This window comes from Orbicella franksi, chromosome 10 (genome assembly GCF_964199315.1).
Source record: "Orbicella franksi chromosome 10, jaOrbFran1.1, whole genome shotgun sequence".
Taxonomy (NCBI): domain Eukaryota; kingdom Metazoa; phylum Cnidaria; class Anthozoa; order Scleractinia; family Merulinidae; genus Orbicella; species Orbicella franksi.
The window spans coordinates 650,819-673,439 of record NC_138154.1 but is presented as its reverse complement, the minus strand read 5'-3'; the positions used below and the strand labels follow the sequence as shown (position 1 = coordinate 673,439).

The 22,621-nt window shown below is 42.7% G+C and overlaps 10 protein-coding genes and 7 pseudogenes across 10 annotated transcripts; 12 read left to right on the top strand and 5 right to left on the bottom strand.

Moving 5' to 3' along the window:
• Nucleotides 1-3: 3 nt before the first annotated feature.
• On the top strand, nt 4-833 carry LOC145501253 (histone H2A pseudogene; annotated as a pseudogene).
• Nucleotides 834-1,830: 997 nt separating this feature from the next.
• On the bottom strand, nt 1,831-8,315 carry LOC145500170 (uncharacterized). Its single transcript, XM_081479651.1, has 3 exons — nt 7,902-8,315; nt 4,135-4,430; nt 1,831-2,273 (listed from the first exon to the last, which is right to left on the bottom strand). The coding sequence occupies exons 1-3, from the start codon at nt 8,209-8,211 to the stop codon at nt 1,929-1,931; spliced, it is 951 nt and encodes a 316-aa protein (XP_081335777.1). The 5' UTR covers nt 8,212-8,315; the 3' UTR covers nt 1,831-1,928.
• LOC145501245 (histone H3-like) lies at nt 2,237-3,335 on the top strand. The gene has a single exon (XM_081480752.1). It carries the CDS (start codon nt 2,778-2,780, stop codon nt 3,186-3,188), a length of 411 nt encoding a protein of 136 aa, XP_081336878.1. The 5' UTR covers nt 2,237-2,777; the 3' UTR covers nt 3,189-3,335.
• On the top strand, nt 3,715-4,526 carry LOC145501241 (histone H1-delta-like). The gene has a single exon (XM_081480747.1). The coding sequence runs from the start codon at nt 3,923-3,925 to the stop codon at nt 4,496-4,498; it is 576 nt and encodes a 191-aa protein (XP_081336873.1). The 5' UTR covers nt 3,715-3,922; the 3' UTR covers nt 4,499-4,526.
• On the bottom strand, nt 5,337-5,906 carry LOC145501247 (histone H2B.1 pseudogene; annotated as a pseudogene).
• On the top strand, nt 6,296-6,822 carry LOC145501252 (histone H2A pseudogene; annotated as a pseudogene).
• Nucleotides 8,316-8,517: 202 nt separating the features above from the next.
• On the top strand, nt 8,518-9,271 carry LOC145501243 (histone H3-like). Its single transcript, XM_081480750.1, has one exon. It carries the CDS (start codon nt 8,749-8,751, stop codon nt 9,157-9,159), a length of 411 nt encoding a protein of 136 aa, XP_081336876.1. The 5' UTR covers nt 8,518-8,748; the 3' UTR covers nt 9,160-9,271.
• A 414-nt stretch (nt 9,272-9,685) lies between these two features.
• On the top strand, nt 9,686-10,553 carry LOC145501240 (histone H1-delta-like). The gene has a single exon (XM_081480746.1). The coding sequence runs from the start codon at nt 9,894-9,896 to the stop codon at nt 10,467-10,469; it is 576 nt and encodes a 191-aa protein (XP_081336872.1). The 5' UTR covers nt 9,686-9,893; the 3' UTR covers nt 10,470-10,553.
• Nucleotides 10,554-11,307: 754 nt separating this feature from the next.
• LOC145501246 (histone H2B.1 pseudogene) lies at nt 11,308-11,877 on the bottom strand (annotated as a pseudogene).
• A 389-nt stretch (nt 11,878-12,266) lies between these two features.
• On the top strand, nt 12,267-12,775 carry LOC145501251 (histone H2A pseudogene; annotated as a pseudogene).
• Nucleotides 12,776-13,772: 997 nt separating this feature from the next.
• On the bottom strand, nt 13,773-20,257 carry LOC145500169 (uncharacterized). The gene is made up of 3 exons (XM_081479650.1): nt 19,844-20,257; nt 16,077-16,372; nt 13,773-14,215 (listed from the first exon to the last, which is right to left on the bottom strand). The coding sequence occupies exons 1-3, from the start codon at nt 20,151-20,153 to the stop codon at nt 13,871-13,873; spliced, it is 951 nt and encodes a 316-aa protein (XP_081335776.1). The 5' UTR covers nt 20,154-20,257; the 3' UTR covers nt 13,773-13,870.
• On the top strand, nt 14,490-15,242 carry LOC145501242 (histone H3-like). Its single transcript, XM_081480748.1, has one exon. The coding sequence runs from the start codon at nt 14,720-14,722 to the stop codon at nt 15,128-15,130; it is 411 nt and encodes a 136-aa protein (XP_081336874.1). The 5' UTR covers nt 14,490-14,719; the 3' UTR covers nt 15,131-15,242.
• LOC145501238 (histone H1-delta-like) lies at nt 15,657-16,468 on the top strand. The gene has a single exon (XM_081480745.1). It carries the CDS (start codon nt 15,865-15,867, stop codon nt 16,438-16,440), a length of 576 nt encoding a protein of 191 aa, XP_081336871.1. The 5' UTR covers nt 15,657-15,864; the 3' UTR covers nt 16,441-16,468.
• LOC145501248 (histone H2B.1 pseudogene) lies at nt 17,279-17,848 on the bottom strand (annotated as a pseudogene).
• Nucleotides 18,236-18,765, top strand: LOC145501249 (histone H2A pseudogene; annotated as a pseudogene).
• A 202-nt stretch (nt 20,258-20,459) lies between the features above and the next one.
• Nucleotides 20,460-21,513, top strand: LOC145501244 (histone H3-like). Its single transcript, XM_081480751.1, has one exon. The coding sequence runs from the start codon at nt 20,691-20,693 to the stop codon at nt 21,099-21,101; it is 411 nt and encodes a 136-aa protein (XP_081336877.1). The 5' UTR covers nt 20,460-20,690; the 3' UTR covers nt 21,102-21,513.
• Nucleotides 21,514-21,563: 50 nt separating this feature from the next.
• LOC145501206 (histone H1-delta-like) lies at nt 21,564-22,495 on the top strand. The gene has a single exon (XM_081480727.1). It carries the CDS (start codon nt 21,836-21,838, stop codon nt 22,409-22,411), a length of 576 nt encoding a protein of 191 aa, XP_081336853.1. The 5' UTR covers nt 21,564-21,835; the 3' UTR covers nt 22,412-22,495.
• Nucleotides 22,496-22,621: the final 126 nt, after the last annotated feature.

The window sequence follows — 22,621 nt, the reverse complement described above, 5'->3', positions numbered from 1 at the left end:
ATGCCACGGTAACTTAACTGCTATTTATTACAAATTATCCAGGAGGATTAATTAGTATGCGGATCGAAATTGCCTTTCGCCGATTGGTTATTTCATTAACTGACAACTACCCATAGGCCGACGCTACCGACAGCGCATTTTGCCTGCTAATTATCTTTTGTTCGGAGTACGGCGCGGTTTTGATTGGTGCGCTTTGATCCTCTGATTTGAAGAAAAATCAAATAAAAATCCGGGTCATAGTTTCGGGCTGACTAGACTAGAACAAAATCGTTCAACTCAACTTTGCCAGAGATAACAAGCAAAGAGAACATTCAGAAAGTGAAAATGACAGGTCGAGGAAAAGGCAAAGCTCCGGGCACCAAGTCTAAGAGCCGTTCATCCCGGGCAGGACTTCAGTTTCCTGTTGGTCGTATCCATCGTCTCCTTCGCAAAGGCAACTACGGCGAGCGTGTCGGCGCAGGTGCTCCAGTCTACTTGGCTGCCGTACTGGAGTATCTGAGCGCTGAGATTCTCGAGTTAGCTGGAAATGCTGCTCGGGACAACAAGAAAACCAGGATCATCCCTCGTCACCTGCAGTTAGCCGTTCGAAACGATGAAGAGTTAAACAAACTTCTTGCTGGTGTGACTATCGCTCAGGGTGGAGTTCTTCCCAACATACAAGCAGTGCTTCTACCCAAGAAGGCGGAGAAGAAACAACATTAAGCTCCCAGCTTAATAACAAACTCAAAACGGCTCTTTTAGGAGCCACCAAATGTTGATAACAGTCATGTTCCAATACAAAGATAAGCGGCCTTATAGCAATACATCAAAGTTACCAAAAACTACCTCCTGTTAGGCATTCGCTTCAACTACAAAACAAAACTAATGAAATCAATCTAAAGTTGCCTGCAGTACACACATAGAGAAAAACACAAGGCGTACAATAATTAGGCATGCGCGCGTTCGTTTTAAACCGAAAGTCCAGTGTATTATATTTATCAGCTGGAAGTCGATAAAAGTGACTTAAAACAGTCTTAGCGAGTTAATCTCTTGTGTGACTTTCATATATATTCTCTACGGCTTTTATTACAAGATCTAATAAGTACCTACGAGTGTTCGAGAAGTTGTCTAGTGGTCCTGCTCGGTTCGGCCAGGAAGGCGGCAAAAGCGAAAGAGCAATCCAAATGTCCGGCAGTAAACTTATTTACTATGTGGGTGTATTCATCATGCAGTTTGCAAATCTAGATATTCGCTGGCGCGTGCTACAGAAAGAATGCAACAGTTATGAATAAGAACTATTGCTGATTACTACAAGCCGAGATGTGTGTCATGCAATAGGAAAACCATTGTTAATGTTATACAAAGCGTGCCCGTAAGTAGTTGGGTTAGTTTAGATTTTTTTGTCACCCTTATTTTATGCTTGTCATCTAATCGACAGATTAGCGGAATAAAAACGTTCTTAACCGACTCTCAACCCGAGGAATGTTCTGGGAGAATGTTCTTAAAATCTTGGTTAATCTCAGCCTTAACGTTCTTATAAAAAAAAAAAGTTATAGTTGTCTCAGTCATCTCATTTGCCTACTGAAAGACTATTCCAACTTAAAATTGTTAACAGATTGGTCTTGAAAACACACACCATAATTTAACTCTTATCTCGACGGCCTTGTTTGCAAGCGCTTAATTTGATCAACGCTCGACACCTAAAACCCAACACTTTACATACACAGAACTTTGATCAAAAAAAATGTCAGCTATTATTGCAACTCTTAACTTCTGTTTTACATCACTAACTAACATCACTAACTAACGCAAATTAAAGTTCAACATAGAACTGTTTGTTGCTGTTGTTAAAAATGAATCGCATTTATTGCTGGTCGGGACTTTCGTTAGACTTGTTGGCTCCTAAAGGAGCCGTTTTTTTAAGGGGGAGCTTGTAGTCAGGCACTTCCCTAACCACCAAATCCGTAGAGAGTACGTCCTTGGCGTTTGAGAGCGTAGACCACGTCCATGGCTGTCACTGTCTTTCGTTTGGCGTGCTCGGTGTAGGTCACAGCATCACGTATGACGTTCTCAAGGAAGACTTTCAGGACTCCGCGAGTCTCTTCGTAGATCAGACCAGAGATACGCTTCACACCACCGCGGCGAGCTAGACGACGGATAGCAGGCTTGGTTATGCCCTGGATGTTGTCTCTTAAAATTTTACGATGACGCTTAGCGCCGCCCTTTCCTAGACCTTTGCCTCCTTTACCGCGTCCAGACATGACTTGTTTTAGATAATCCAGTAGCGAAACTGCGAGTTAACGAACCCTGCCGACTTTGCTGGCGCTTTAGTTTGTCCAGTTGTACCTCTCGGGAAACATAACTTTCAAAACAAAGCAAAGGCCAACGCTTTGCCGACAGTCTCATGAATATTTATACTCGGCATGCCTTACTTTGGATAACTTACTTGCCCGTTAAGGAAAACTGTTACGAGAAATTCTCATTTCTTGTTAACAAAGTCAGACTTAAACTAAACAGGAAATATATATATATATCTATATCACAGTGCCCACAATTCCGTAATATTCCGCATGCTTTCGAGTCATTTTCAAATTTCTAGCAACAAGCTGCCTAAGATCGAAAGTTCAGCCGCATCTTCTTCACAACAGAAAAGCAAATTTCTCACAGCCAATCACATGCGTCATTAATCAGCCAATCGGATCACGGGCTTTCTGTTATAAATCGATTTTACTCAATGGTGGTGAAACAAATCAAAACTTTTTGATCGCTTTCAAAACGTCAAATCTCTACTTTCAGTCATGGCTCGTACCAAGCAAACGGCTCGAAAATCGACTGGTGGAAAAGCTCCTCGTAAGCAGTTAGCTACAAAAGCAGCCCGGAAGAGCGCTCCTGCTACTGGTGGTGTCAAGAAACCTCATCGTTACAGACCCGGAACAGTTGCTCTCCGAGAAATTCGCCGTTATCAGAAATCTACAGAACTACTCATCCGCAAGCTGCCTTTTCAGCGTCTTGTGCGAGAGATTGCGCAGGATTTCAAAACGGACCTGCGCTTTCAAAGCTCTGCCGTCCTAGCTCTCCAAGAGGCCAGTGAAGCCTATCTAGTGGGCTTGTTTGAGGATACCAACCTGTGCGCTATCCACGCCAAACGTGTCACCATTATGCCAAAGGATATCCAGTTGGCCAGACGAATCAGAGGCGAGCGTGCTTAAGTGAGCTTACGCTTCACATACTTAAAACTAAAACGGCTCCTTTAGGAGCCACCACTTGAAGATAAAGTCAATGACCAATAAATTGTACCCTTAACTTTTAGCAAGGTTCTGTCTTAACACGTTCCACATTTCTTTTTCTGACGCCAAAGCTGTGTTGAAAACGAACAAACAAATGAACGAAAAATCCAACAAACGAAGGATAGAACTAACGAATACGCGAACCAGTCAAAAACAGACGAAGGAAAGAACGAACAATGAGCGAAGGAACGAACAAACAAACCAACGAACAAACGAAGGATAGAACTAACAAATCAACGAATAAACCAATGAAACTAACCAACCAACAAACTGACCAAACGTCAACAAAACATCAGTCCAATATCATTCTTTCTAGCGTTTCTTCGCATTAGACAGCGTTTGCCTTTACATGTCGGTCGATTCACTTCGAGTTTTATCGTGTTGTTGGAAAAAAGACTGTACCTCGGTCCCTTTAAAAAGGTTTTAATAAAGTATTTCAATGAAAAACTCAAATAAAACTGTGTACCAAGCAATTTATTCCCAAGTATTTGCATGAAAGAAACACAGAATAACAACGTCCGTTACTAACTTTGCCGGGCTTGTTCTCTCTGCGGTCCGCATTTACAAGTAAAAACTTACAATGCTAACAACGTGCCTCGAATTTCTCGAAAGAGTCACACAATTCACAGCTCAGTAGACCGACAGAAACTAGCAGAATGTCAGACAACGCTAAGCGAAAGATGACCAAAACCCCTGCCGAACATCCGAAATACGAAGAGATGATTAAGACTGCTATTCTCACGTTGAAAGATCGCAACGGTTCTTCACGCCAAGCGATCGAGAAGTACGTTAAGGCCAACTACAAGGTGGGAGATACAGCATCTCATCACGTCAAGACAGCTCTGAAGAAGGGTACAGCCAATGGAACCTTCATCCACACCAAGGGAGTGGGAGCTTCAGGATCATTTAAGCTACCAAAAGAGCAGAAAAAGCCGACCAGAAAGTCTGCTGCGCCGAGTAAAAGGCCGCTGGCTAAGCCAAAGAAACCCGCTGCTACAACGAAAGCTTCCACAAAGAAACCTGCGGCCAAGAAAGAGACTTCTTCTACGAAAAACTCTTCTACAAAAAGTCCGTCATCCAAGAAAGATACGTCCAAGAAGCCTGCAGTCAAGAAGCCATCAGGCACAAAGTCACCAACAAAGCCGAAGGTAGCTGCGAAGAAACCTAGCACAAAGAAAGAAGTTAAAAAGCCGGCCGCAGTCAAGAAAGCTAAGGTGACCAAGAAGAAGTAAACGAAGAGATATCTTCGCCCGGCGTCCAGTAAACCAAACGGCTCTTTTAGGAGCCACCAAATGAACAAAAGCAATGACCAACTTGAAAAAAAAAACAAAACATATATTTCCCTCCATATATTTGACGGAATAACAAAGTAAAACTAGGTGCAACACACACACTCGCACTCACACAGGATAAAAAAAAACAAAAAAACAGGCAATCGAAGATCAACGCCCGAAAGCTGCAAAGAAAATGCTCTTGTCAATAAGACGTAAGATAGATCTCGCAAAAAAAAAAAACGAAACAAAAGAGATCTTGAGCGTTGTTTAATAAGTTTCTCTGATGCTTGACCAGAGATGGAGTGAAACACTCGAGCGCGTGCGGAGAACGTGAACTTAGCCGTGAACTTCGGTCTAAAAAATCAAAAGAAAATAAAAACTGAAAACCGATAAGGTTGAAAAATGTCAAAGGTTCAGCATCTTGTGAAAAGTCACAAACTCTTCGGGCATAGGCTTTCTTCAGTGTGAAAACCATTACATGATACTTCGTGCGAGTGTTCATTGCAACGAAACAAACGGAAGCTAAGCGCGCGGAAACTGCCTGTTAAATTATGCGCGTGCGGAGAACATGACATTAGGTGCCACTGGCTTGTTGATTTTCGCGGGGAGTCTTATAATAGTCCACGATAAACGTTGACGGCACACGGAAAGCTTGCGTGAAAAACTGACAGGCAGCGTTCCGAGCTATCCTTTATAAAGAAAAGCATAAAGAACTTGAACTGGGCCATTCATTGCTGTAAACAGTTTTATTTTGCAAAAAAAAAAAAACACACACACACAAAAACTCTATGTATATATTTCTCTTAAATCTAATAGTTATCTCAAATCTGAAAGCTTAAAAGAAAGCCTTGTGTAGTGTGGCGATTAAAGGAGCAGAAGGGGTTAATAACTAAAGAACTGACACGTTGGACATTGCTTTTTATGACATGTGGTGGCTCCTAAAGGAGCCGTTTTTGTTGTGAATCAACGCTGGAGTCGATGTTTACTTGCTGCTGGTATACTTGGTGACAGCCTTAGTGCCTTCGCTGACAGCATGCTTTGCAAGTTCTCCAGGCAGAAGCAACCTGATGGCGGTCTGGATCTCGCGGGAGCTGATGGTCGACTTCTTGTTGTAGTGCGCCAGGCGGGAAGACTCATTGGCGATACGCTCGAAGATATCATTCACAAACGAATTCATGATACCCATGGCCTTGCTAGAAATACCCGTATCGGGATGAACTTGCTTAAGGACCTTGTAGATGTAGATCGCATAGCTCTCCTTTCTCTTTCCCTTCCTCTTTTTCTTGGCCGAACCATCAACTGCCGCCGACTTAGTTTTTCCCGCTCGCTTCTCGCCTTTCTTTGCTGCTGGAACTTTCGGTGCCATGTTTATCTGGCTTCTCTGAAAAATTGTTTGGAATTCTAGATGATCCGATGAGATCAGCTTTGAACATGCCACGGTAACTTAACTGCTATTTATTACAAATTATCCAGGAGGATTAATTAGTATGCGGATCGAAATTGCCTTTCGCCGATTGGTTATTTCATTAACTGACAACTACCCATAGGCCGACGCTACCGACAGCGCATTTTGCCTGCTAATTATCTTTTGTTCGGAGTACGGCGCGGTTTTGATTGGTGCGCTTTGATCCTCTGATTTGAAGAAAAATCAAATAAAAATCCGGGTCATAGTTTCGGGCTGACTAGACTAGAACAAAATCGTTCAACTCAACTTTGCCAGAGATAACAAGCAAAGAGAACATTCAGAAAGTGAAAATGACAGGTCGAGGAAAAGGCAAAGCTCCGGGCACCAAGTCTAAGAGCCGTTCATCCCGGGCAGGACTTCAGTTTCCTGTTGGTCGTATCCATCGTCTCCTTCGCAAAGGCAACTACGGCGAGCGTGTCGGCGCAGGTGCTCCAGTCTACTTGGCTGCCGTACTGGAGTATCTGAGCGCTGAGATTCTCGAGTTAGCTGGAAATGCTGCTCGGGACAACAAGAAAACCAGGATCATCCCTCGTCACCTGCAGTTAGCCGTTCGAAACGATGAAGAGTTAAACAAACTTCTTGCTGGTGTGACTATCGCTCAGGGTGGAGTTCTTCCCAACATACAAGCAGTGCTTCTACCCAAGAAGGCGGAGAAGAAACAACATTAAGCTCCCAGCTTAATAACAAACTCAAAACGGCTCTTTTAGGAGCCACCAAATGTTGATAACAGTCATGTTCCAATACAAAGATAAGCGGCCTTATAGCAATACATCAAAGTTACCAAAAACTACCTCCTGTTAGGCATTCGCTTCAACTACAAAACAAAACTAATGAAATCAATCTAAAGTTGCCTGCAGTACACACATAGAGAAAAACACAAGGCGTACAATAATTAGGCATGCGCGCGTTCGTTTTAAACCGAAAGTCCAGTGTATTATATTTATCAGCTGGAAGTCGATAAAAGTGACTTAAAACAGTCTTAGCGAGTTAATCTCTTGTGTGACTTTCATATATATTCTCTACGGCTTTTATTACAAGATCTAATAAGTACCTACGAGTGTTCGAGAAGTTGTCTAGTGGTCCTGCTCGGTTCGGCCAGGAAGGCGGCAAAAGCGAAAGAGCAATCCAAATGTCCGGCAGTAAACTTATTTACTATGTGGGTGTATTCATCATGCAGTTTGCAAATCTAGATATTCGCTGGCGCGTGCTACAGAAAGAATGCAACAGTTATGAATAAGAACTATTGCTGATTACTACAAGCCGAGATGTGTGTCATGCAATAGGAAAACCATTGTTAATGTTATACAAAGCGTGCCCGTAAGTAGTTGGGTTAGTTTAGATTTTTTTGTCACCCTTATTTTATGCTTGTCATCTAATCGACAGATTAGCGGAATAAAAACGTTCTTAACCGACTCTCAACCCGAGGAATGTTCTGGGAGAATGTTCTTAAAATCTTGGTTAATCTCAGCCTTAACGTTCTTATAAAAAAAAAAAGTTATAGTTGTCTCAGTCATCTCATTTGCCTACTGAAAGACTATTCCAACTTAAAATTGTTAACAGATTGGTCTTGAAAACACACACCATAATTTAACTCTTATCTCGACGGCCTTGTTTGCAAGCGCTTAATTTGATCAACGCTCGACACCTAAAACCCAACACTTTACATACACAGAACTTTGATCAAAAAAAATGTCAGCTATTATTGCAACTCTTAACTTCTGTTTTACATCACTAACTAACATCACTAACTAACGCAAATTAAAGTTCAACATAGAACTGTTTGTTGCTGTTGTTAAAAATGAATCGCATTTATTGCTGGTCGGGACTTTCGTTAGACTTGTTGGCTCCTAAAGGAGCCGTTTTTTTAAGGGGGAGCTTGTAGTCAGGCACTTCCCTAACCACCAAATCCGTAGAGAGTACGTCCTTGGCGTTTGAGAGCGTAGACCACGTCCATGGCTGTCACTGTCTTTCGTTTGGCGTGCTCGGTGTAGGTCACAGCATCACGTATGACGTTCTCAAGGAAGACTTTCAGGACTCCGCGAGTCTCTTCGTAGATCAGACCAGAGATACGCTTCACACCACCGCGGCGAGCTAGACGACGGATAGCAGGCTTGGTTATGCCCTGGATGTTGTCTCTTAAAATTTTACGATGACGCTTAGCGCCGCCCTTTCCTAGACCTTTGCCTCCTTTACCGCGTCCAGACATGACTTGTTTTAGATAATCCAGTAGCGAAACTGCGAGTTAACGAACCCTGCCGACTTTGCTGGCGCTTTAGTTTGTCCAGTTGTACCTCTCGGGAAACATAACTTTCAAAACAAAGCAAAGGCCAACGCTTTGCCGACAGTCTCATGAATATTTATACTCGGCATGCCTTACTTTGGATAACTTACTTGCCCGTTAAGGAAAACTGTTACGAGAAATTCTCATTTCTTGTTAACAAAGTCAGACTTAAACTAAACAGGAAATATATATATATATCTATATCACAGTGCCCACAATTCCGTAATATTCCGCATGCTTTCGAGTCATTTTCAAATTTCTAGCAACAAGCTGCCTAAGATCGAAAGTTCAGCCGCATCTTCTTCACAACAGAAAAGCAAATTTCTCACAGCCAATCACATGCGTCATTAATCAGCCAATCGGATCACGGGCTTTCTGTTATAAATCGATTTTACTCAATGGTGGTGAAACAAATCAAAACTTTTTGATCGCTTTCAAAACGTCAAATCTCTACTTTCAGTCATGGCTCGTACCAAGCAAACGGCTCGAAAATCGACTGGTGGAAAAGCTCCTCGTAAGCAGTTAGCTACAAAAGCAGCCCGGAAGAGCGCTCCTGCTACTGGTGGTGTCAAGAAACCTCATCGTTACAGACCCGGAACAGTTGCTCTCCGAGAAATTCGCCGTTATCAGAAATCTACAGAACTACTCATCCGCAAGCTGCCTTTTCAGCGTCTTGTGCGAGAGATTGCGCAGGATTTCAAAACGGACCTGCGCTTTCAAAGCTCTGCCGTCCTAGCTCTCCAAGAGGCCAGTGAAGCCTATCTAGTGGGCTTGTTTGAGGATACCAACCTGTGCGCTATCCACGCCAAACGTGTCACCATTATGCCAAAGGATATCCAGTTGGCCAGACGAATCAGAGGCGAGCGTGCTTAAGTGAGCTTACGCTTCACATACTTAAAACTAAAACGGCTCCTTTAGGAGCCACCACTTGAAGATAAAGTCAATGACCAATAAATTGTACCCTTAACTTTTAGCAAGGTTCTGTCTTAACACGTTCCACATTTCTTTTTCTGAGGCCAAAGCTGTGTTGAAAACGAACAAACAAATGAACGAAAAATCCAACAAACGAAGGATAGAACTAACGAATACGCGAACCAGTCAAAAACAGACGAAGGAAAGAACGAACAATGAGCGAAGGAACGAACAAACAAACCAACGAACAAACGAAGGATAGAACTAACAAATCAACGAATAAACCAATGAAACTAACCAACCAACAAACTGACCAAACGTCAACAAAACATCAGTCCAATATCATTCTTTCTAGCGTTTCTTCGCATTAGACAGCGTTTGCCTTTACATGTCGGTCGATTCACTTCGAGTTTTATCGTGTTGTTGGAAAAAAGACTGTACCTCGGTCCCTTTAAAAAGGTTTTAATAAAGTATTTCAATGAAAAACTCAAATAAAACTGTGTACCAAGCAATTTATTCCCAAGTATTTGCATGAAAGAAACACAGAATAACAACGTCCGTTACTAACTTTGCCGGGCTTGTTCTCTCTGCGGTCCGCATTTACAAGTAAAAACTTACAATGCTAACAACGTGCCTCGAATTTCTCGAAAGAGTCACACAATTCACAGCTCAGTAGACCGACAGAAACTAGCAGAATGTCAGACAACGCTAAGCGAAAGATGACCAAAACCCCTGCCGAACATCCGAAATACGAAGAGATGATTAAGACTGCTATTCTCACGTTGAAAGATCGCAACGGTTCTTCACGCCAAGCGATCGAGAAGTACGTTAAGGCCAACTACAAGGTGGGAGATACAGCATCTCATCACGTCAAGACAGCTCTGAAGAAGGGTACAGCCAATGGAACCTTCATCCACACCAAGGGAGTGGGAGCTTCAGGATCATTTAAGCTACCAAAAGAGCAGAAAAAGCCGACCAGAAAGTCTGCTGCGCCGAGTAAAAGGCCGCTGGCTAAGCCAAAGAAACCCGCTGCTACAACGAAAGCTTCCACAAAGAAACCTGCGGCCAAGAAAGAGACTTCTTCTACGAAAAACTCTTCTACAAAAAGTCCGTCATCCAAGAAAGATACGTCCAAGAAGCCTGCAGTCAAGAAGCCATCAGGCACAAAGTCACCAACAAAGCCGAAGGTAGCTGCGAAGAAACCTAGCACAAAGAAAGAAGTTAAAAAGCCGGCCGCAGTCAAGAAAGCTAAGGTGACCAAGAAGAAGTAAACGAAGAGATATCTTCGCCCGGCGTCCAGTAAACCAAACGGCTCTTTTAGGAGCCACCAAATGAACAAAAGCAATGACCAACTTGAAAAAAAAAACAAAACATATATTTCCCTCCATATATTTGACGGAATAACAAAGTAAAACTAGGTGCAACACACACACTCGCACTCACACAGGATAAAAAAAAACAAAAAAACAGGCAATCGAAGATCAACGCCCGAAAGCTGCAAAGAAAATGCTCTTGTCAATAAGACGTAAGATAGATCTCGCAAAAAAAAAAAACGAAACAAAAGAGATCTTGAGCGTTGTTTAATAAGTTTCTCTGATGCTTGACCAGAGATGGAGTGAAACACTCGAGCGCGTGCGGAGAACGTGAACTTAGCCGTGAACTTCGGTCTAAAAAATCAAAAGAAAATAAAAACTGAAAACCGATAAGGTTGAAAAATGTCAAAGGTTCAGCATCTTGTGAAAAGTCACAAACTCTTCGGGCATAGGCTTTCTTCAGTGTGAAAACCATTACATGATACTTCGTGCGAGTGTTCATTGCAACGAAACAAACGGAAGCTAAGCGCGCGGAAACTGCCTGTTAAATTATGCGCGTGCGGAGAACATGACATTAGGTGCCACTGGCTTGTTGATTTTCGCGGGGAGTCTTATAATAGTCCACGATAAACGTTGACGGCACACGGAAAGCTTGCGTGAAAAACTGACAGGCAGCGTTCCGAGCTATCCTTTATAAAGAAAAGCATAAAGAACTTGAACTGGGCCATTCATTGCTGTAAACAGTTTTATTTTGCAAAAAAAAAAAAACACACACACACAAAAACTCTATGTATATATTTCTCTTAAATCTAATAGTTATCTCAAATCTGAAAGCTTAAAAGAAAGCCTTGTGTAGTGTGGCGATTAAAGGAGCAGAAGGGGTTAATAACTAAAGAACTGACACGTTGGACATTGCTTTTTATGACATGTGGTGGCTCCTAAAGGAGCCGTTTTTGTTGTGAATCAACGCTGGAGTCGATGTTTACTTGCTGCTGGTATACTTGGTGACAGCCTTAGTGCCTTCGCTGACAGCATGCTTTGCAAGTTCTCCAGGCAGAAGCAACCTGATGGCGGTCTGGATCTCGCGGGAGCTGATGGTCGACTTCTTGTTGTAGTGCGCCAGGCGGGAAGACTCATTGGCGATACGCTCGAAGATATCATTCACAAACGAATTCATGATACCCATGGCCTTGCTAGAAATACCCGTATCGGGATGAACTTGCTTAAGGACCTTGTAGATGTAGATCGCATAGCTCTCCTTTCTCTTTCCCTTCCTCTTTTTCTTGGCCGAACCATCAACTGCCGCCGACTTAGTTTTTCCCGCTCGCTTCTCGCCTTTCTTTGCTGCTGGAACTTTCGGTGCCATGTTTATCTGGCTTCTCTGAAAAATTGTTTGGAATTCTAGATGATCCGATGAGATCAGCTTTGAACATGCCACGGTAACTTAACTGCTATTTATTACAAATTATCCAGGAGGATTAATTAGTATGCGGATCGAAATTGCCTTTCGCCGATTGGTTATTTCATTAACTGACAACTACCCATAGGCCGACGCTACCGACAGCGCATTTTGCCTGCTAATTATCTTTTGTTCGGAGTACGGCGCGGTTTTGATTGGTGCGCTTTGATCCTCTGATTTGAAGAAAAATCAAATAAAAATCCGGGTCATAGTTTCGGGCTGACTAGACTAGAACAAAATCGTTCAACTCAACTTTGCCAGAGATAACAAGCAAAGAGAACATTCAGAAAGTGAAAATGACAGGTCGAGGAAAAGGCAAAGCTCCGGGCACCAAGTCTAAGAGCCGTTCATCCCGGGCAGGACTTCAGTTTCCTGTTGGTCGTATCCATCGTCTCCTTCGCAAAGGCAACTACGGCGAGCGTGTCGGCGCAGGTGCTCCAGTCTACTTGGCTGCCGTACTGGAGTATCTGAGCGCTGAGATTCTCGAGTTAGCTGGAAATGCTGCTCGGGACAACAAGAAAACCAGGATCATCCCTCGTCACCTGCAGTTAGCCGTTCGAAACGATGAAGAGTTAAACAAACTTCTTGCTGGTGTGACTATCGCTCAGGGTGGAGTTCTTCCCAACATACAAGCAGTGCTTCTACCCAAGAAGGCGGAGAAGAAACAACATTAAGCTCCCAGCTTAATAACAAACTCAAAACGGCTCTTTTAGGAGCCACCAAATGTTGATAACAGTCATGTTCCAATACAAAGATAAGCGGCCTTATAGCAATACATCAAAGTTACCAAAAACTACCTCCTGTTAGGCATTCGCTTCAACTACAAAACAAAACTAATGAAATCAATCTAAAGTTGCCTGCAGTACACACATAGAGAAAAACACAAGGCGTACAATAATTAGGCATGCGCGCGTTCGTTTTAAACCGAAAGTCCAGTGTATTATATTTATCAGCTGGAAGTCGATAAAAGTGACTTAAAACAGTCTTAGCGAGTTAATCTCTTGTGTGACTTTCATATATATTCTCTACGGCTTTTATTACAAGATCTAATAAGTACCTACGAGTGTTCGAGAAGTTGTCTAGTGGTCCTGCTCGGTTCGGCCAGGAAGGCGGCAAAAGCGAAAGAGCAATCCAAATGTCCGGCAGTAAACTTATTTACTATGTGGGTGTATTCATCATGCAGTTTGCAAATCTAGATATTCGCTGGCGCGTGCTACAGAAAGAATGCAACAGTTATGAATAAGAACTATTGCTGATTACTACAAGCCGAGATGTGTGTCATGCAATAGGAAAACCATTGTTAATGTTATACAAAGCGTGCCCGTAAGTAGTTGGGTTAGTTTAGATTTTTTTGTCACCCTTATTTTATGCTTGTCATCTAATCGACAGATTAGCGGAATAAAAACGTTCTTAACCGACTCTCAACCCGAGGAATGTTCTGGGAGAATGTTCTTAAAATCTTGGTTAATCTCAGCCTTAACGTTCTTATAAAAAAAAAAAGTTATAGTTGTCTCAGTCATCTCATTTGCCTACTGAAAGACTATTCCAACTTAAAATTGTTAACAGATTGGTCTTGAAAACACACACCATAATTTAACTCTTATCTCGACGGCCTTGTTTGCAAGCGCTTAATTTGATCAACGCTCGACACCTAAAACCCAACACTTTACATACACAGAACTTTGATCAAAAAAAATGTCAGCTATTATTGCAACTCTTAACTTCTGTTTTACATCACTAACTAACATCACTAACTAACGCAAATTAAAGTTCAACATAGAACTGTTTGTTGCTGTTGTTAAAAATGAATCGCATTTATTGCTGGTCGGGACTTTCGTTAGACTTGTTGGCTCCTAAAGGAGCCGTTTTTTTAAGGGGGAGCTTGTAGTCAGGCACTTCCCTAACCACCAAATCCGTAGAGAGTACGTCCTTGGCGTTTGAGAGCGTAGACCACGTCCATGGCTGTCACTGTCTTTCGTTTGGCGTGCTCGGTGTAGGTCACAGCATCACGTATGACGTTCTCAAGGAAGACTTTCAGGACTCCGCGAGTCTCTTCGTAGATCAGACCAGAGATACGCTTCACACCACCGCGGCGAGCTAGACGACGGATAGCAGGCTTGGTTATGCCCTGGATGTTGTCTCTTAAAATTTTACGATGACGCTTAGCGCCGCCCTTTCCTAGACCTTTGCCTCCTTTACCGCGTCCAGACATGACTTGTTTTAGATAATCCAGTAGCGAAACTGCGAGTTAACGAACCCTGCCGACTTTGCTGGCGCTTTAGTTTGTCCAGTTGTACCTCTCGGGAAACATAACTTTCAAAACAAAGCAAAGGCCAACGCTTTGCCGACAGTCTCATGAATATTTATACTCGGCATGCCTTACTTTGGATAACTTACTTGCCCGTTAAGGAAAACTGTTACGAGAAATTCTCATTTCTTGTTAACAAAGTCAGACTTAAACTAAACAGGAAATATATATATATATCTATATCACAGTGCCCACAATTCCGTAATATTCCGCATGCTTTCGAGTCATTTTCAAATTTCTAGCAACAAGCTGCCTAAGATCGAAAGTTCAGCCGCATCTTCTTCACAACAGAAAAGCAAATTTCTCACAGCCAATCACATGCGTCATTAATCAGCCAATCGGATCACGGGCTTTCTGTTATAAATCGATTTTACTCAATGGTGGTGAAACAAATCAAAACTTTTTGATCGCTTTCAAAACGTCAAATCTCTACTTTCAGTCATGGCTCGTACCAAGCAAACGGCTCGAAAATCGACTGGTGGAAAAGCTCCTCGTAAGCAGTTAGCTACAAAAGCAGCCCGGAAGAGCGCTCCTGCTACTGGTGGTGTCAAGAAACCTCATCGTTACAGACCCGGAACAGTTGCTCTCCGAGAAATTCGCCGTTATCAGAAATCTACAGAACTACTCATCCGCAAGCTGCCTTTTCAGCGTCTTGTGCGAGAGATTGCGCAGGATTTCAAAACGGACCTGCGCTTTCAAAGCTCTGCCGTCCTAGCTCTCCAAGAGGCCAGTGAAGCCTATCTAGTGGGCTTGTTTGAGGATACCAACCTGTGCGCTATCCACGCCAAACGTGTCACCATTATGCCAAAGGATATCCAGTTGGCCAGACGAATCAGAGGCGAGCGTGCTTAAGTGAGCTTACGCTTCACATACTTAAAACTAAAACGGCTCCTTTAGGAGCCACCACTTGAAGATAAAGTCAATGACCAATAAATTGTACCCTTAACTTTTAGCAAGGTTCTGTCTTAACACGTTCCACATTTCTTTTTCTGAGGCCAAAGCTGTGTTGAAAACGAACAAACAAATGAACGAAAAATCCAACAAACGAAGGATAGAACTAACGAATACGCGAACCAGTCAAAAACAGACGAAGGAAAGAACGAACAATGAGCGAAGGAACGAACAAACAAACCAACGAACAAACGAAGGATAGAACTAACAAATCAACGAATAAACCAATGAAACTAACCAACCAACAAACTGACCAAACGTCAACAAAACATCAGTCCAATATCATTCTTTCTAGCGTTTCTTCGCATTAGACAGCGTTTGCCTTTACATGTCGGTCGATTCACTTCGAGTTTTATCGTGTTGTTGGAAAAAAGACTGTACCTCGGTCCCTTTAAAAAGGTTTTAATAAAGTATTTCAATGAAAAACTCAAATAAAACTGTGTACCAAGCAATTTATTCCCAAGTATTTGCATGAAAGAAACACAGAATAACAACGTCCGTTACTAACTTTGCCGGGCTTGTTCTCTCTGCGGTCCGCATTTACAAGTAAAAACTTACAATGCTAACAACGTGCCTCGAATTTCTCGAAAGAGTCACACAATTCACAGCTCAGTAGACCGACAGAAACTAGCAGAATGTCAGACAACGCTAAGCGAAAGATGACCAAAACCCCTGCCGAACATCCGAAATACGAAGAGATGATTAAGACTGCTATTCTCACGTTGAAAGATCGCAACGGTTCTTCACGCCAAGCGATCGAGAAGTACGTTAAGGCCAACTACAAGGTGGGAGATACAGCATCTCATCACGTCAAGACAGCTCTGAAGAAGGGTACAGCCAATGGAACCTTCATCCACACCAAGGGAGTGGGAGCTTCAGGATCATTTAAGCTACCAAAAGAGCAGAAAAAGCCGACCAGAAAGTCTGCTGCGCCGAGTAAAAGGCCGCTGGCTAAGCCAAAGAAACCCGCTGCTACAACGAAAGCTTCCACAAAGAAACCTGCGGCCAAGAAAGAGACTTCTTCTACGAAAAACTCTTCTACAAAAAGTCCGTCATCCAAGAAAGATACGTCCAAGAAGCCTGCAGTCAAGAAGCCATCAGGCACAAAGTCACCAACAAAGCCGAAGGTAGCTGCGAAGAAACCTAGCACAAAGAAAGAAGTTAAAAAGCCGGCCGCAGTCAAGAAAGCTAAGGTGACCAAGAAGAAGTAAACGAAGAGATATCTTCGCCCGGCGTCCAGTAAACCAAACGGCTCTTTTAGGAGCCACCAAATGAACAAAAGCAATGACCAACTTGAAAAAAAAAACAAAACATATATTTCCCTCCATATATTTGACGGAATAACAAAGTAAAACTAGGTGCAACACACACACTCGCACTCACACAGGATAAAAAAAAACAAAAAAACAGGCAATCGAAGATCAACGCCCGAAAGCTGCAAAGAAAATGCTCTTGTCAATAAGACGTAAGATAGATCTCGCAAAAAAAAAAAACGAAACAAAAGAGATCTTGAGCGTTGTTTAATAAGTTTCTCTGATGCTTGACCAGAGATGGAGTGAAACACTCGAGCGCGTGCGGAGAACGTGAACTTAGCCGTGAACTTCGGTCTAAAAAATCAAAAGAAAATAAAAACTGAAAACCGATAAGGTTGAAAAATGTCAAAGGTTCAGCATCTTGTGAAAAGTCACAAACTCTTCGGGCATAGGCTTTCTTCAGTGTGAAAACCATTACATGATACTTCGTGCGAGTGTTCATTGCAACGAAACAAACGGAAGCTAAGCGCGCGGAAACTGCCTGTTAAATTATGCGCGTGCGGAGAACATGACATTAGGTGCCACTGGCTTGTTGATTTTCGCGGGGAGTCTTATAATAGTCCACGATAAACGTTGACGGCACACGGAAAGCTTGCGTGAAAAACTGACAGGCAGCGTTCCGAGCTATCCTTTATAAAGAAAAGCATAAAGAACTTGAACTGGGCCATTCATTGCTGTAAACAGTTTTATTTTGCAAAAAAAAAAAAACACACACACACAAAAACTCTATGTATATATTTCTCTTAAATCTAATAGTTATCTCAAATCTGAAAGCTTAAAAGAAAGCCTTGTGTAGTGTGGCGATTAAAGGAGCAGAAGGGGTTAATAACTAAAGAACTGACACGTTGGACATTGCTTTTTATGACATGTGGTGGCTCCTAAAGGAGCCGTTTTTGTTGTGAATCAACGCTGGAGTCGATGTTTACTTGCTGCTGGTATACTTGGTGACAGCCTTAGTGCCTTCGCTGACAGCATGCTTTGCAAGTTCTCCAGGCAGAAGCAACCTGATGGCGGTCTGGATCTCGCGGGAGCTGATGGTCGACTTCTTGTTGTAGTGCGCCAGGCGGGAAGACTCATTGGCGATACGCTCGAAGATATCATTCACAAACGAATTCATGATACCCATGGCCTTGCTAGAAATACCCGTATCGGGATGAACTTGCTTAAGGACCTTGTAGATGTAGATCGCATAGCTCTCCTTTCTCTTTCCCTTCCTCTTTTTCTTGGCCGAACCATCAACTGCCGCCGACTTAGTTTTTCCCGCTCGCTTCTCGCCTTTCTTTGCTGCTGGAACTTTCGGTGCCATGTTTATCTGGCTTCTCTGAAAAATTGTTTGGAATTCTAGATGATCCGATGAGATCAGCTTTGAACATGCCACGGTAACTTAACTGCTATTTATTACAAATTATCCAGGAGGATTAATTAGTATGCGGATCGAAATTGCCTTTCGCCGATTGGTTATTTCATTAACTGACAACTACCCATAGGCCGACGCTACCGACAGCGCATTTTGCCTGCTAATTATCTTTTGTTCGGAGTACGGCGCGGTTTTGATTGGTGCGCTTTGATCCTCTGATTTGAAGAAAAATCAAATAAAAATCCGGGTCATAGTTTCGGGCTGACTAGACTAGAACAAAATCGTTCAACTCAACTTTGCCAGAGATAACAAGCAAAGAGAACATTCAGAAAGTGAAAATGACAGGTCGAGGAAAAGGCAAAGCTCCGGGCACCAAGTCTAAGAGCCGTTCATCCCGGGCAGGACTTCAGTTTCCTGTTGGTCGTATCCATCGTCTCCTTCGCAAAGGCAACTACGGCGAGCGTGTCGGCGCAGGTGCTCCAGTCTACTTGGCTGCCGTACTGGAGTATCTGAGCGCTGAGATTCTCGAGTTAGCTGGAAATGCTGCTCGGGACAACAAGAAAACCAGGATCATCCCTCGTCACCTGCAGTTAGCCGTTCGAAACGATGAAGAGTTAAACAAACTTCTTGCTGGTGTGACTATCGCTCAGGGTGGAGTTCTTCCCAACATACAAGCAGTGCTTCTACCCAAGAAGGCGGAGAAGAAACAACATTAAGCTCCCAGCTTAATAACAAACTCAAAACGGCTCTTTTAGGAGCCACCAAATGTTGATAACAGTCATGTTCCAATACAAAGATAAGCGGCCTTATAGCAATACATCAAAGTTACCAAAAACTACCTCCTGTTAGGCATTCGCTTCAACTACAAAACAAAACTAATGAAATCAATCTAAAGTTGCCTGCAGTACACACATAGAGAAAAACACAAGGCGTACAATAATTAGGCATGCGCGCGTTCGTTTTAAACCGAAAGTCCAGTGTATTATATTTATCAGCTGGAAGTCGATAAAAGTGACTTAAAACAGTCTTAGCGAGTTAATCTCTTGTGTGACTTTCATATATATTCTCTACGGCTTTTATTACAAGATCTAATAAGTACCTACGAGTGTTCGAGAAGTTGTCTAGTGGTCCTGCTCGGTTCGGCCAGGAAGGCGGCAAAAGCGAAAGAGCAATCCAAATGTCCGGCAGTAAACTTATTTACTATGTGGGTGTATTCATCATGCAGTTTGCAAATCTAGATATTCGCTGGCGCGTGCTACAGAAAGAATGCAACAGTTATGAATAAGAACTATTGCTGATTACTACAAGCCGAGATGTGTGTCATGCAATAGGAAAACCATTGTTAATGTTATACAAAGCGTGCCCGTAAGTAGTTGGGTTAGTTTAGATTTTTTTGTCACCCTTATTTTATGCTTGTCATCTAATCGACAGATTAGCGGAATAAAAACGTTCTTAACCGACTCTCAACCCGAGGAATGTTCTGGGAGAATGTTCTTAAAATCTTGGTTAATCTCAGCCTTAACGTTCTTATAAAAAAAAAAAGTTATAGTTGTCTCAGTCATCTCATTTGCCTACTGAAAGACTATTCCAACTTAAAATTGTTAACAGATTGGTCTTGAAAACACACACCATAATTTAACTCTTATCTCGACGGCCTTGTTTGCAAGCGCTTAATTTGATCAACGCTCGACACCTAAAACCCAACACTTTACATACACAGAACTTTGATCAAAAAAAATGTCAGCTATTATTGCAACTCTTAACTTCTGTTTTACATCACTAACTAACATCACTAACTAACGCAAATTAAAGTTCAACATAGAACTGTTTGTTGCTGTTGTTAAAAATGAATCGCATTTATTGCTGGTCGGGACTTTCGTTAGACTTGTTGGCTCCTAAAGGAGCCGTTTTTTTAAGGGGGAGCTTGTAGTCAGGCACTTCCCTAACCACCAAATCCGTAGAGAGTACGTCCTTGGCGTTTGAGAGCGTAGACCACGTCCATGGCTGTCACTGTCTTTCGTTTGGCGTGCTCGGTGTAGGTCACAGCATCACGTATGACGTTCTCAAGGAAGACTTTCAGGACTCCGCGAGTCTCTTCGTAGATCAGACCAGAGATACGCTTCACACCACCGCGGCGAGCTAGACGACGGATAGCAGGCTTGGTTATGCCCTGGATGTTGTCTCTTAAAATTTTACGATGACGCTTAGCGCCGCCCTTTCCTAGACCTTTGCCTCCTTTACCGCGTCCAGACATGACTTGTTTTAGATAATCCAGTAGCGAAACTGCGAGTTAACGAACCCTGCCGACTTTGCTGGCGCTTTAGTTTGTCCAGTTGTACCTCTCGGGAAACATAACTTTCAAAACAAAGCAAAGGCCAACGCTTTGCCGACAGTCTCATGAATATTTATACTCGGCATGCCTTACTTTGGATAACTTACTTGCCCGTTAAGGAAAACTGTTACGAGAAATTCTCATTTCTTGTTAACAAAGTCAGACTTAAACTAAACAGGAAATATATATATATATCTATATCACAGTGCCCACAATTCCGTAATATTCCGCATGCTTTCGAGTCATTTTCAAATTTCTAGCAACAAGCTGCCTAAGATCGAAAGTTCAGCCGCATCTTCTTCACAACAGAAAAGCAAATTTCTCACAGCCAATCACATGCGTCATTAATCAGCCAATCGGATCACGGGCTTTCTGTTATAAATCGATTTTACTCAATGGTGGTGAAACAAATCAAAACTTTTTGATCGCTTTCAAAACGTCAAATCTCTACTTTCAGTCATGGCTCGTACCAAGCAAACGGCTCGAAAATCGACTGGTGGAAAAGCTCCTCGTAAGCAGTTAGCTACAAAAGCAGCCCGGAAGAGCGCTCCTGCTACTGGTGGTGTCAAGAAACCTCATCGTTACAGACCCGGAACAGTTGCTCTCCGAGAAATTCGCCGTTATCAGAAATCTACAGAACTACTCATCCGCAAGCTGCCTTTTCAGCGTCTTGTGCGAGAGATTGCGCAGGATTTCAAAACGGACCTGCGCTTTCAAAGCTCTGCCGTCCTAGCTCTCCAAGAGGCCAGTGAAGCCTATCTAGTGGGCTTGTTTGAGGATACCAACCTGTGCGCTATCCACGCCAAACGTGTCACCATTATGCCAAAGGATATCCAGTTGGCCAGACGAATCAGAGGCGAGCGTGCTTAAGTGAGCTTACGCTTCACATACTTAAAACTAAAACGGCTCCTTTAGGAGCCACCACTTGAAGATAAAGTCAATGACCAATAAATTGTACCCTTAACTTTTAGCAAGGTTCTGTCTTAACACGTTCCACATTTCTTTTTCTGAGGCCAAAGCTGTGTTGAAAACGAACAAACAAATGAACGAAAAATCCAACAAACGAAGGATAGAACTAACGAATACGCGAACCAGTCAAAAACAGACGAAGGAAAGAACGAACAATGAGCGAAGGAACGAACAAACAAACCAACGAACAAACGAAGGATAGAACTAACAAATCAACGAATAAACCAATGAAACTAACCAACCAACAAACTGACCAAACGTCAACAAAACATCAGTCCAATATCATTCTTTCTAGCGTTTCTTCGCATTAGACAGCGTTTGACTTTACATGTCGGTCGATTCACTTCGAGTTTTATCGTGTTGTTGGAAAAAAGACTGTACCTCGGTCCCTTTAAAAAGGTTTTAATAAAGTATTTCAATGAAAAACTCAAATAAAACTGTGTACCAAGCAATTTATTCCCAAGTATTTGCATGAAAGAAACACAGAATAACAACGTCCGTTACTAACTTTGCCGGGCTTGTTCTCTCTGCGGTCCGCATTTACAAGTAAAAACTTACAATGCTAACAACGTGCCTCGAATTTCTCGAAAGAGTCACACAATTCACAGCTCAGTAGACCGACAGAAACTAGCAGAATGTCAGACAACGCTAAGCGAAAGATGACCAAAACCCCTGCCGAACATCCGAAATACGAAGAGATGATTAAGACTGCTATTCTCACGTTGAAAGATCGCAACGGTTCTTCACGCCAAGCGATCGAGAAGTACGTTAAGGCCAACTACAAGGTGGGAGATACAGCATCTCATCACGTCAAGACAGCTCTGAAGAAGGGTACAGCCAATGGAACCTTCATCCACACCAAGGGAGTGGGAGCTTCAGGATCATTTAAGCTACCAAAAGAGCAGAAAAAGCCGACCAGAAAGTCTGCTGCGCCGAGTAAAAGGCCGCTGGCTAAGCCAAAGAAACCCGCTGCTACAACGAAAGCTTCCACAAAGAAACCTGCGGCCAAGAAAGAGACTTCTTCTACGAAAAACTCTTCTACAAAAAGTCCGTCATCCAAGAAAGATACGTCCAAGAAGCCTGCAGTCAAGAAGCCATCAGGCACAAAGTCACCAACAAAGCCGAAGGTAGCTGCGAAGAAACCTAGCACAAAGAAAGAAGTTAAAAAGCCGGCCGCAGTCAAGAAAGCTAAGGTGACCAAGAAGAAGTAAACGAAGAGATATCTTCGCCCGGCGTCCAGTAAACCAAACGGCTCTTTTAGGAGCCACCAAATGAACAAAAGCAATGACCAACTTGAAAAAAAAAACAAAACATATATTTCCCTCCATATATTTGACGGAATAACAAAGTAAAACTAGGTGCAACACACACACTCGCACTCACACAGGATAAAAAAAAACAAAAAAACAGGCAATCGAAGA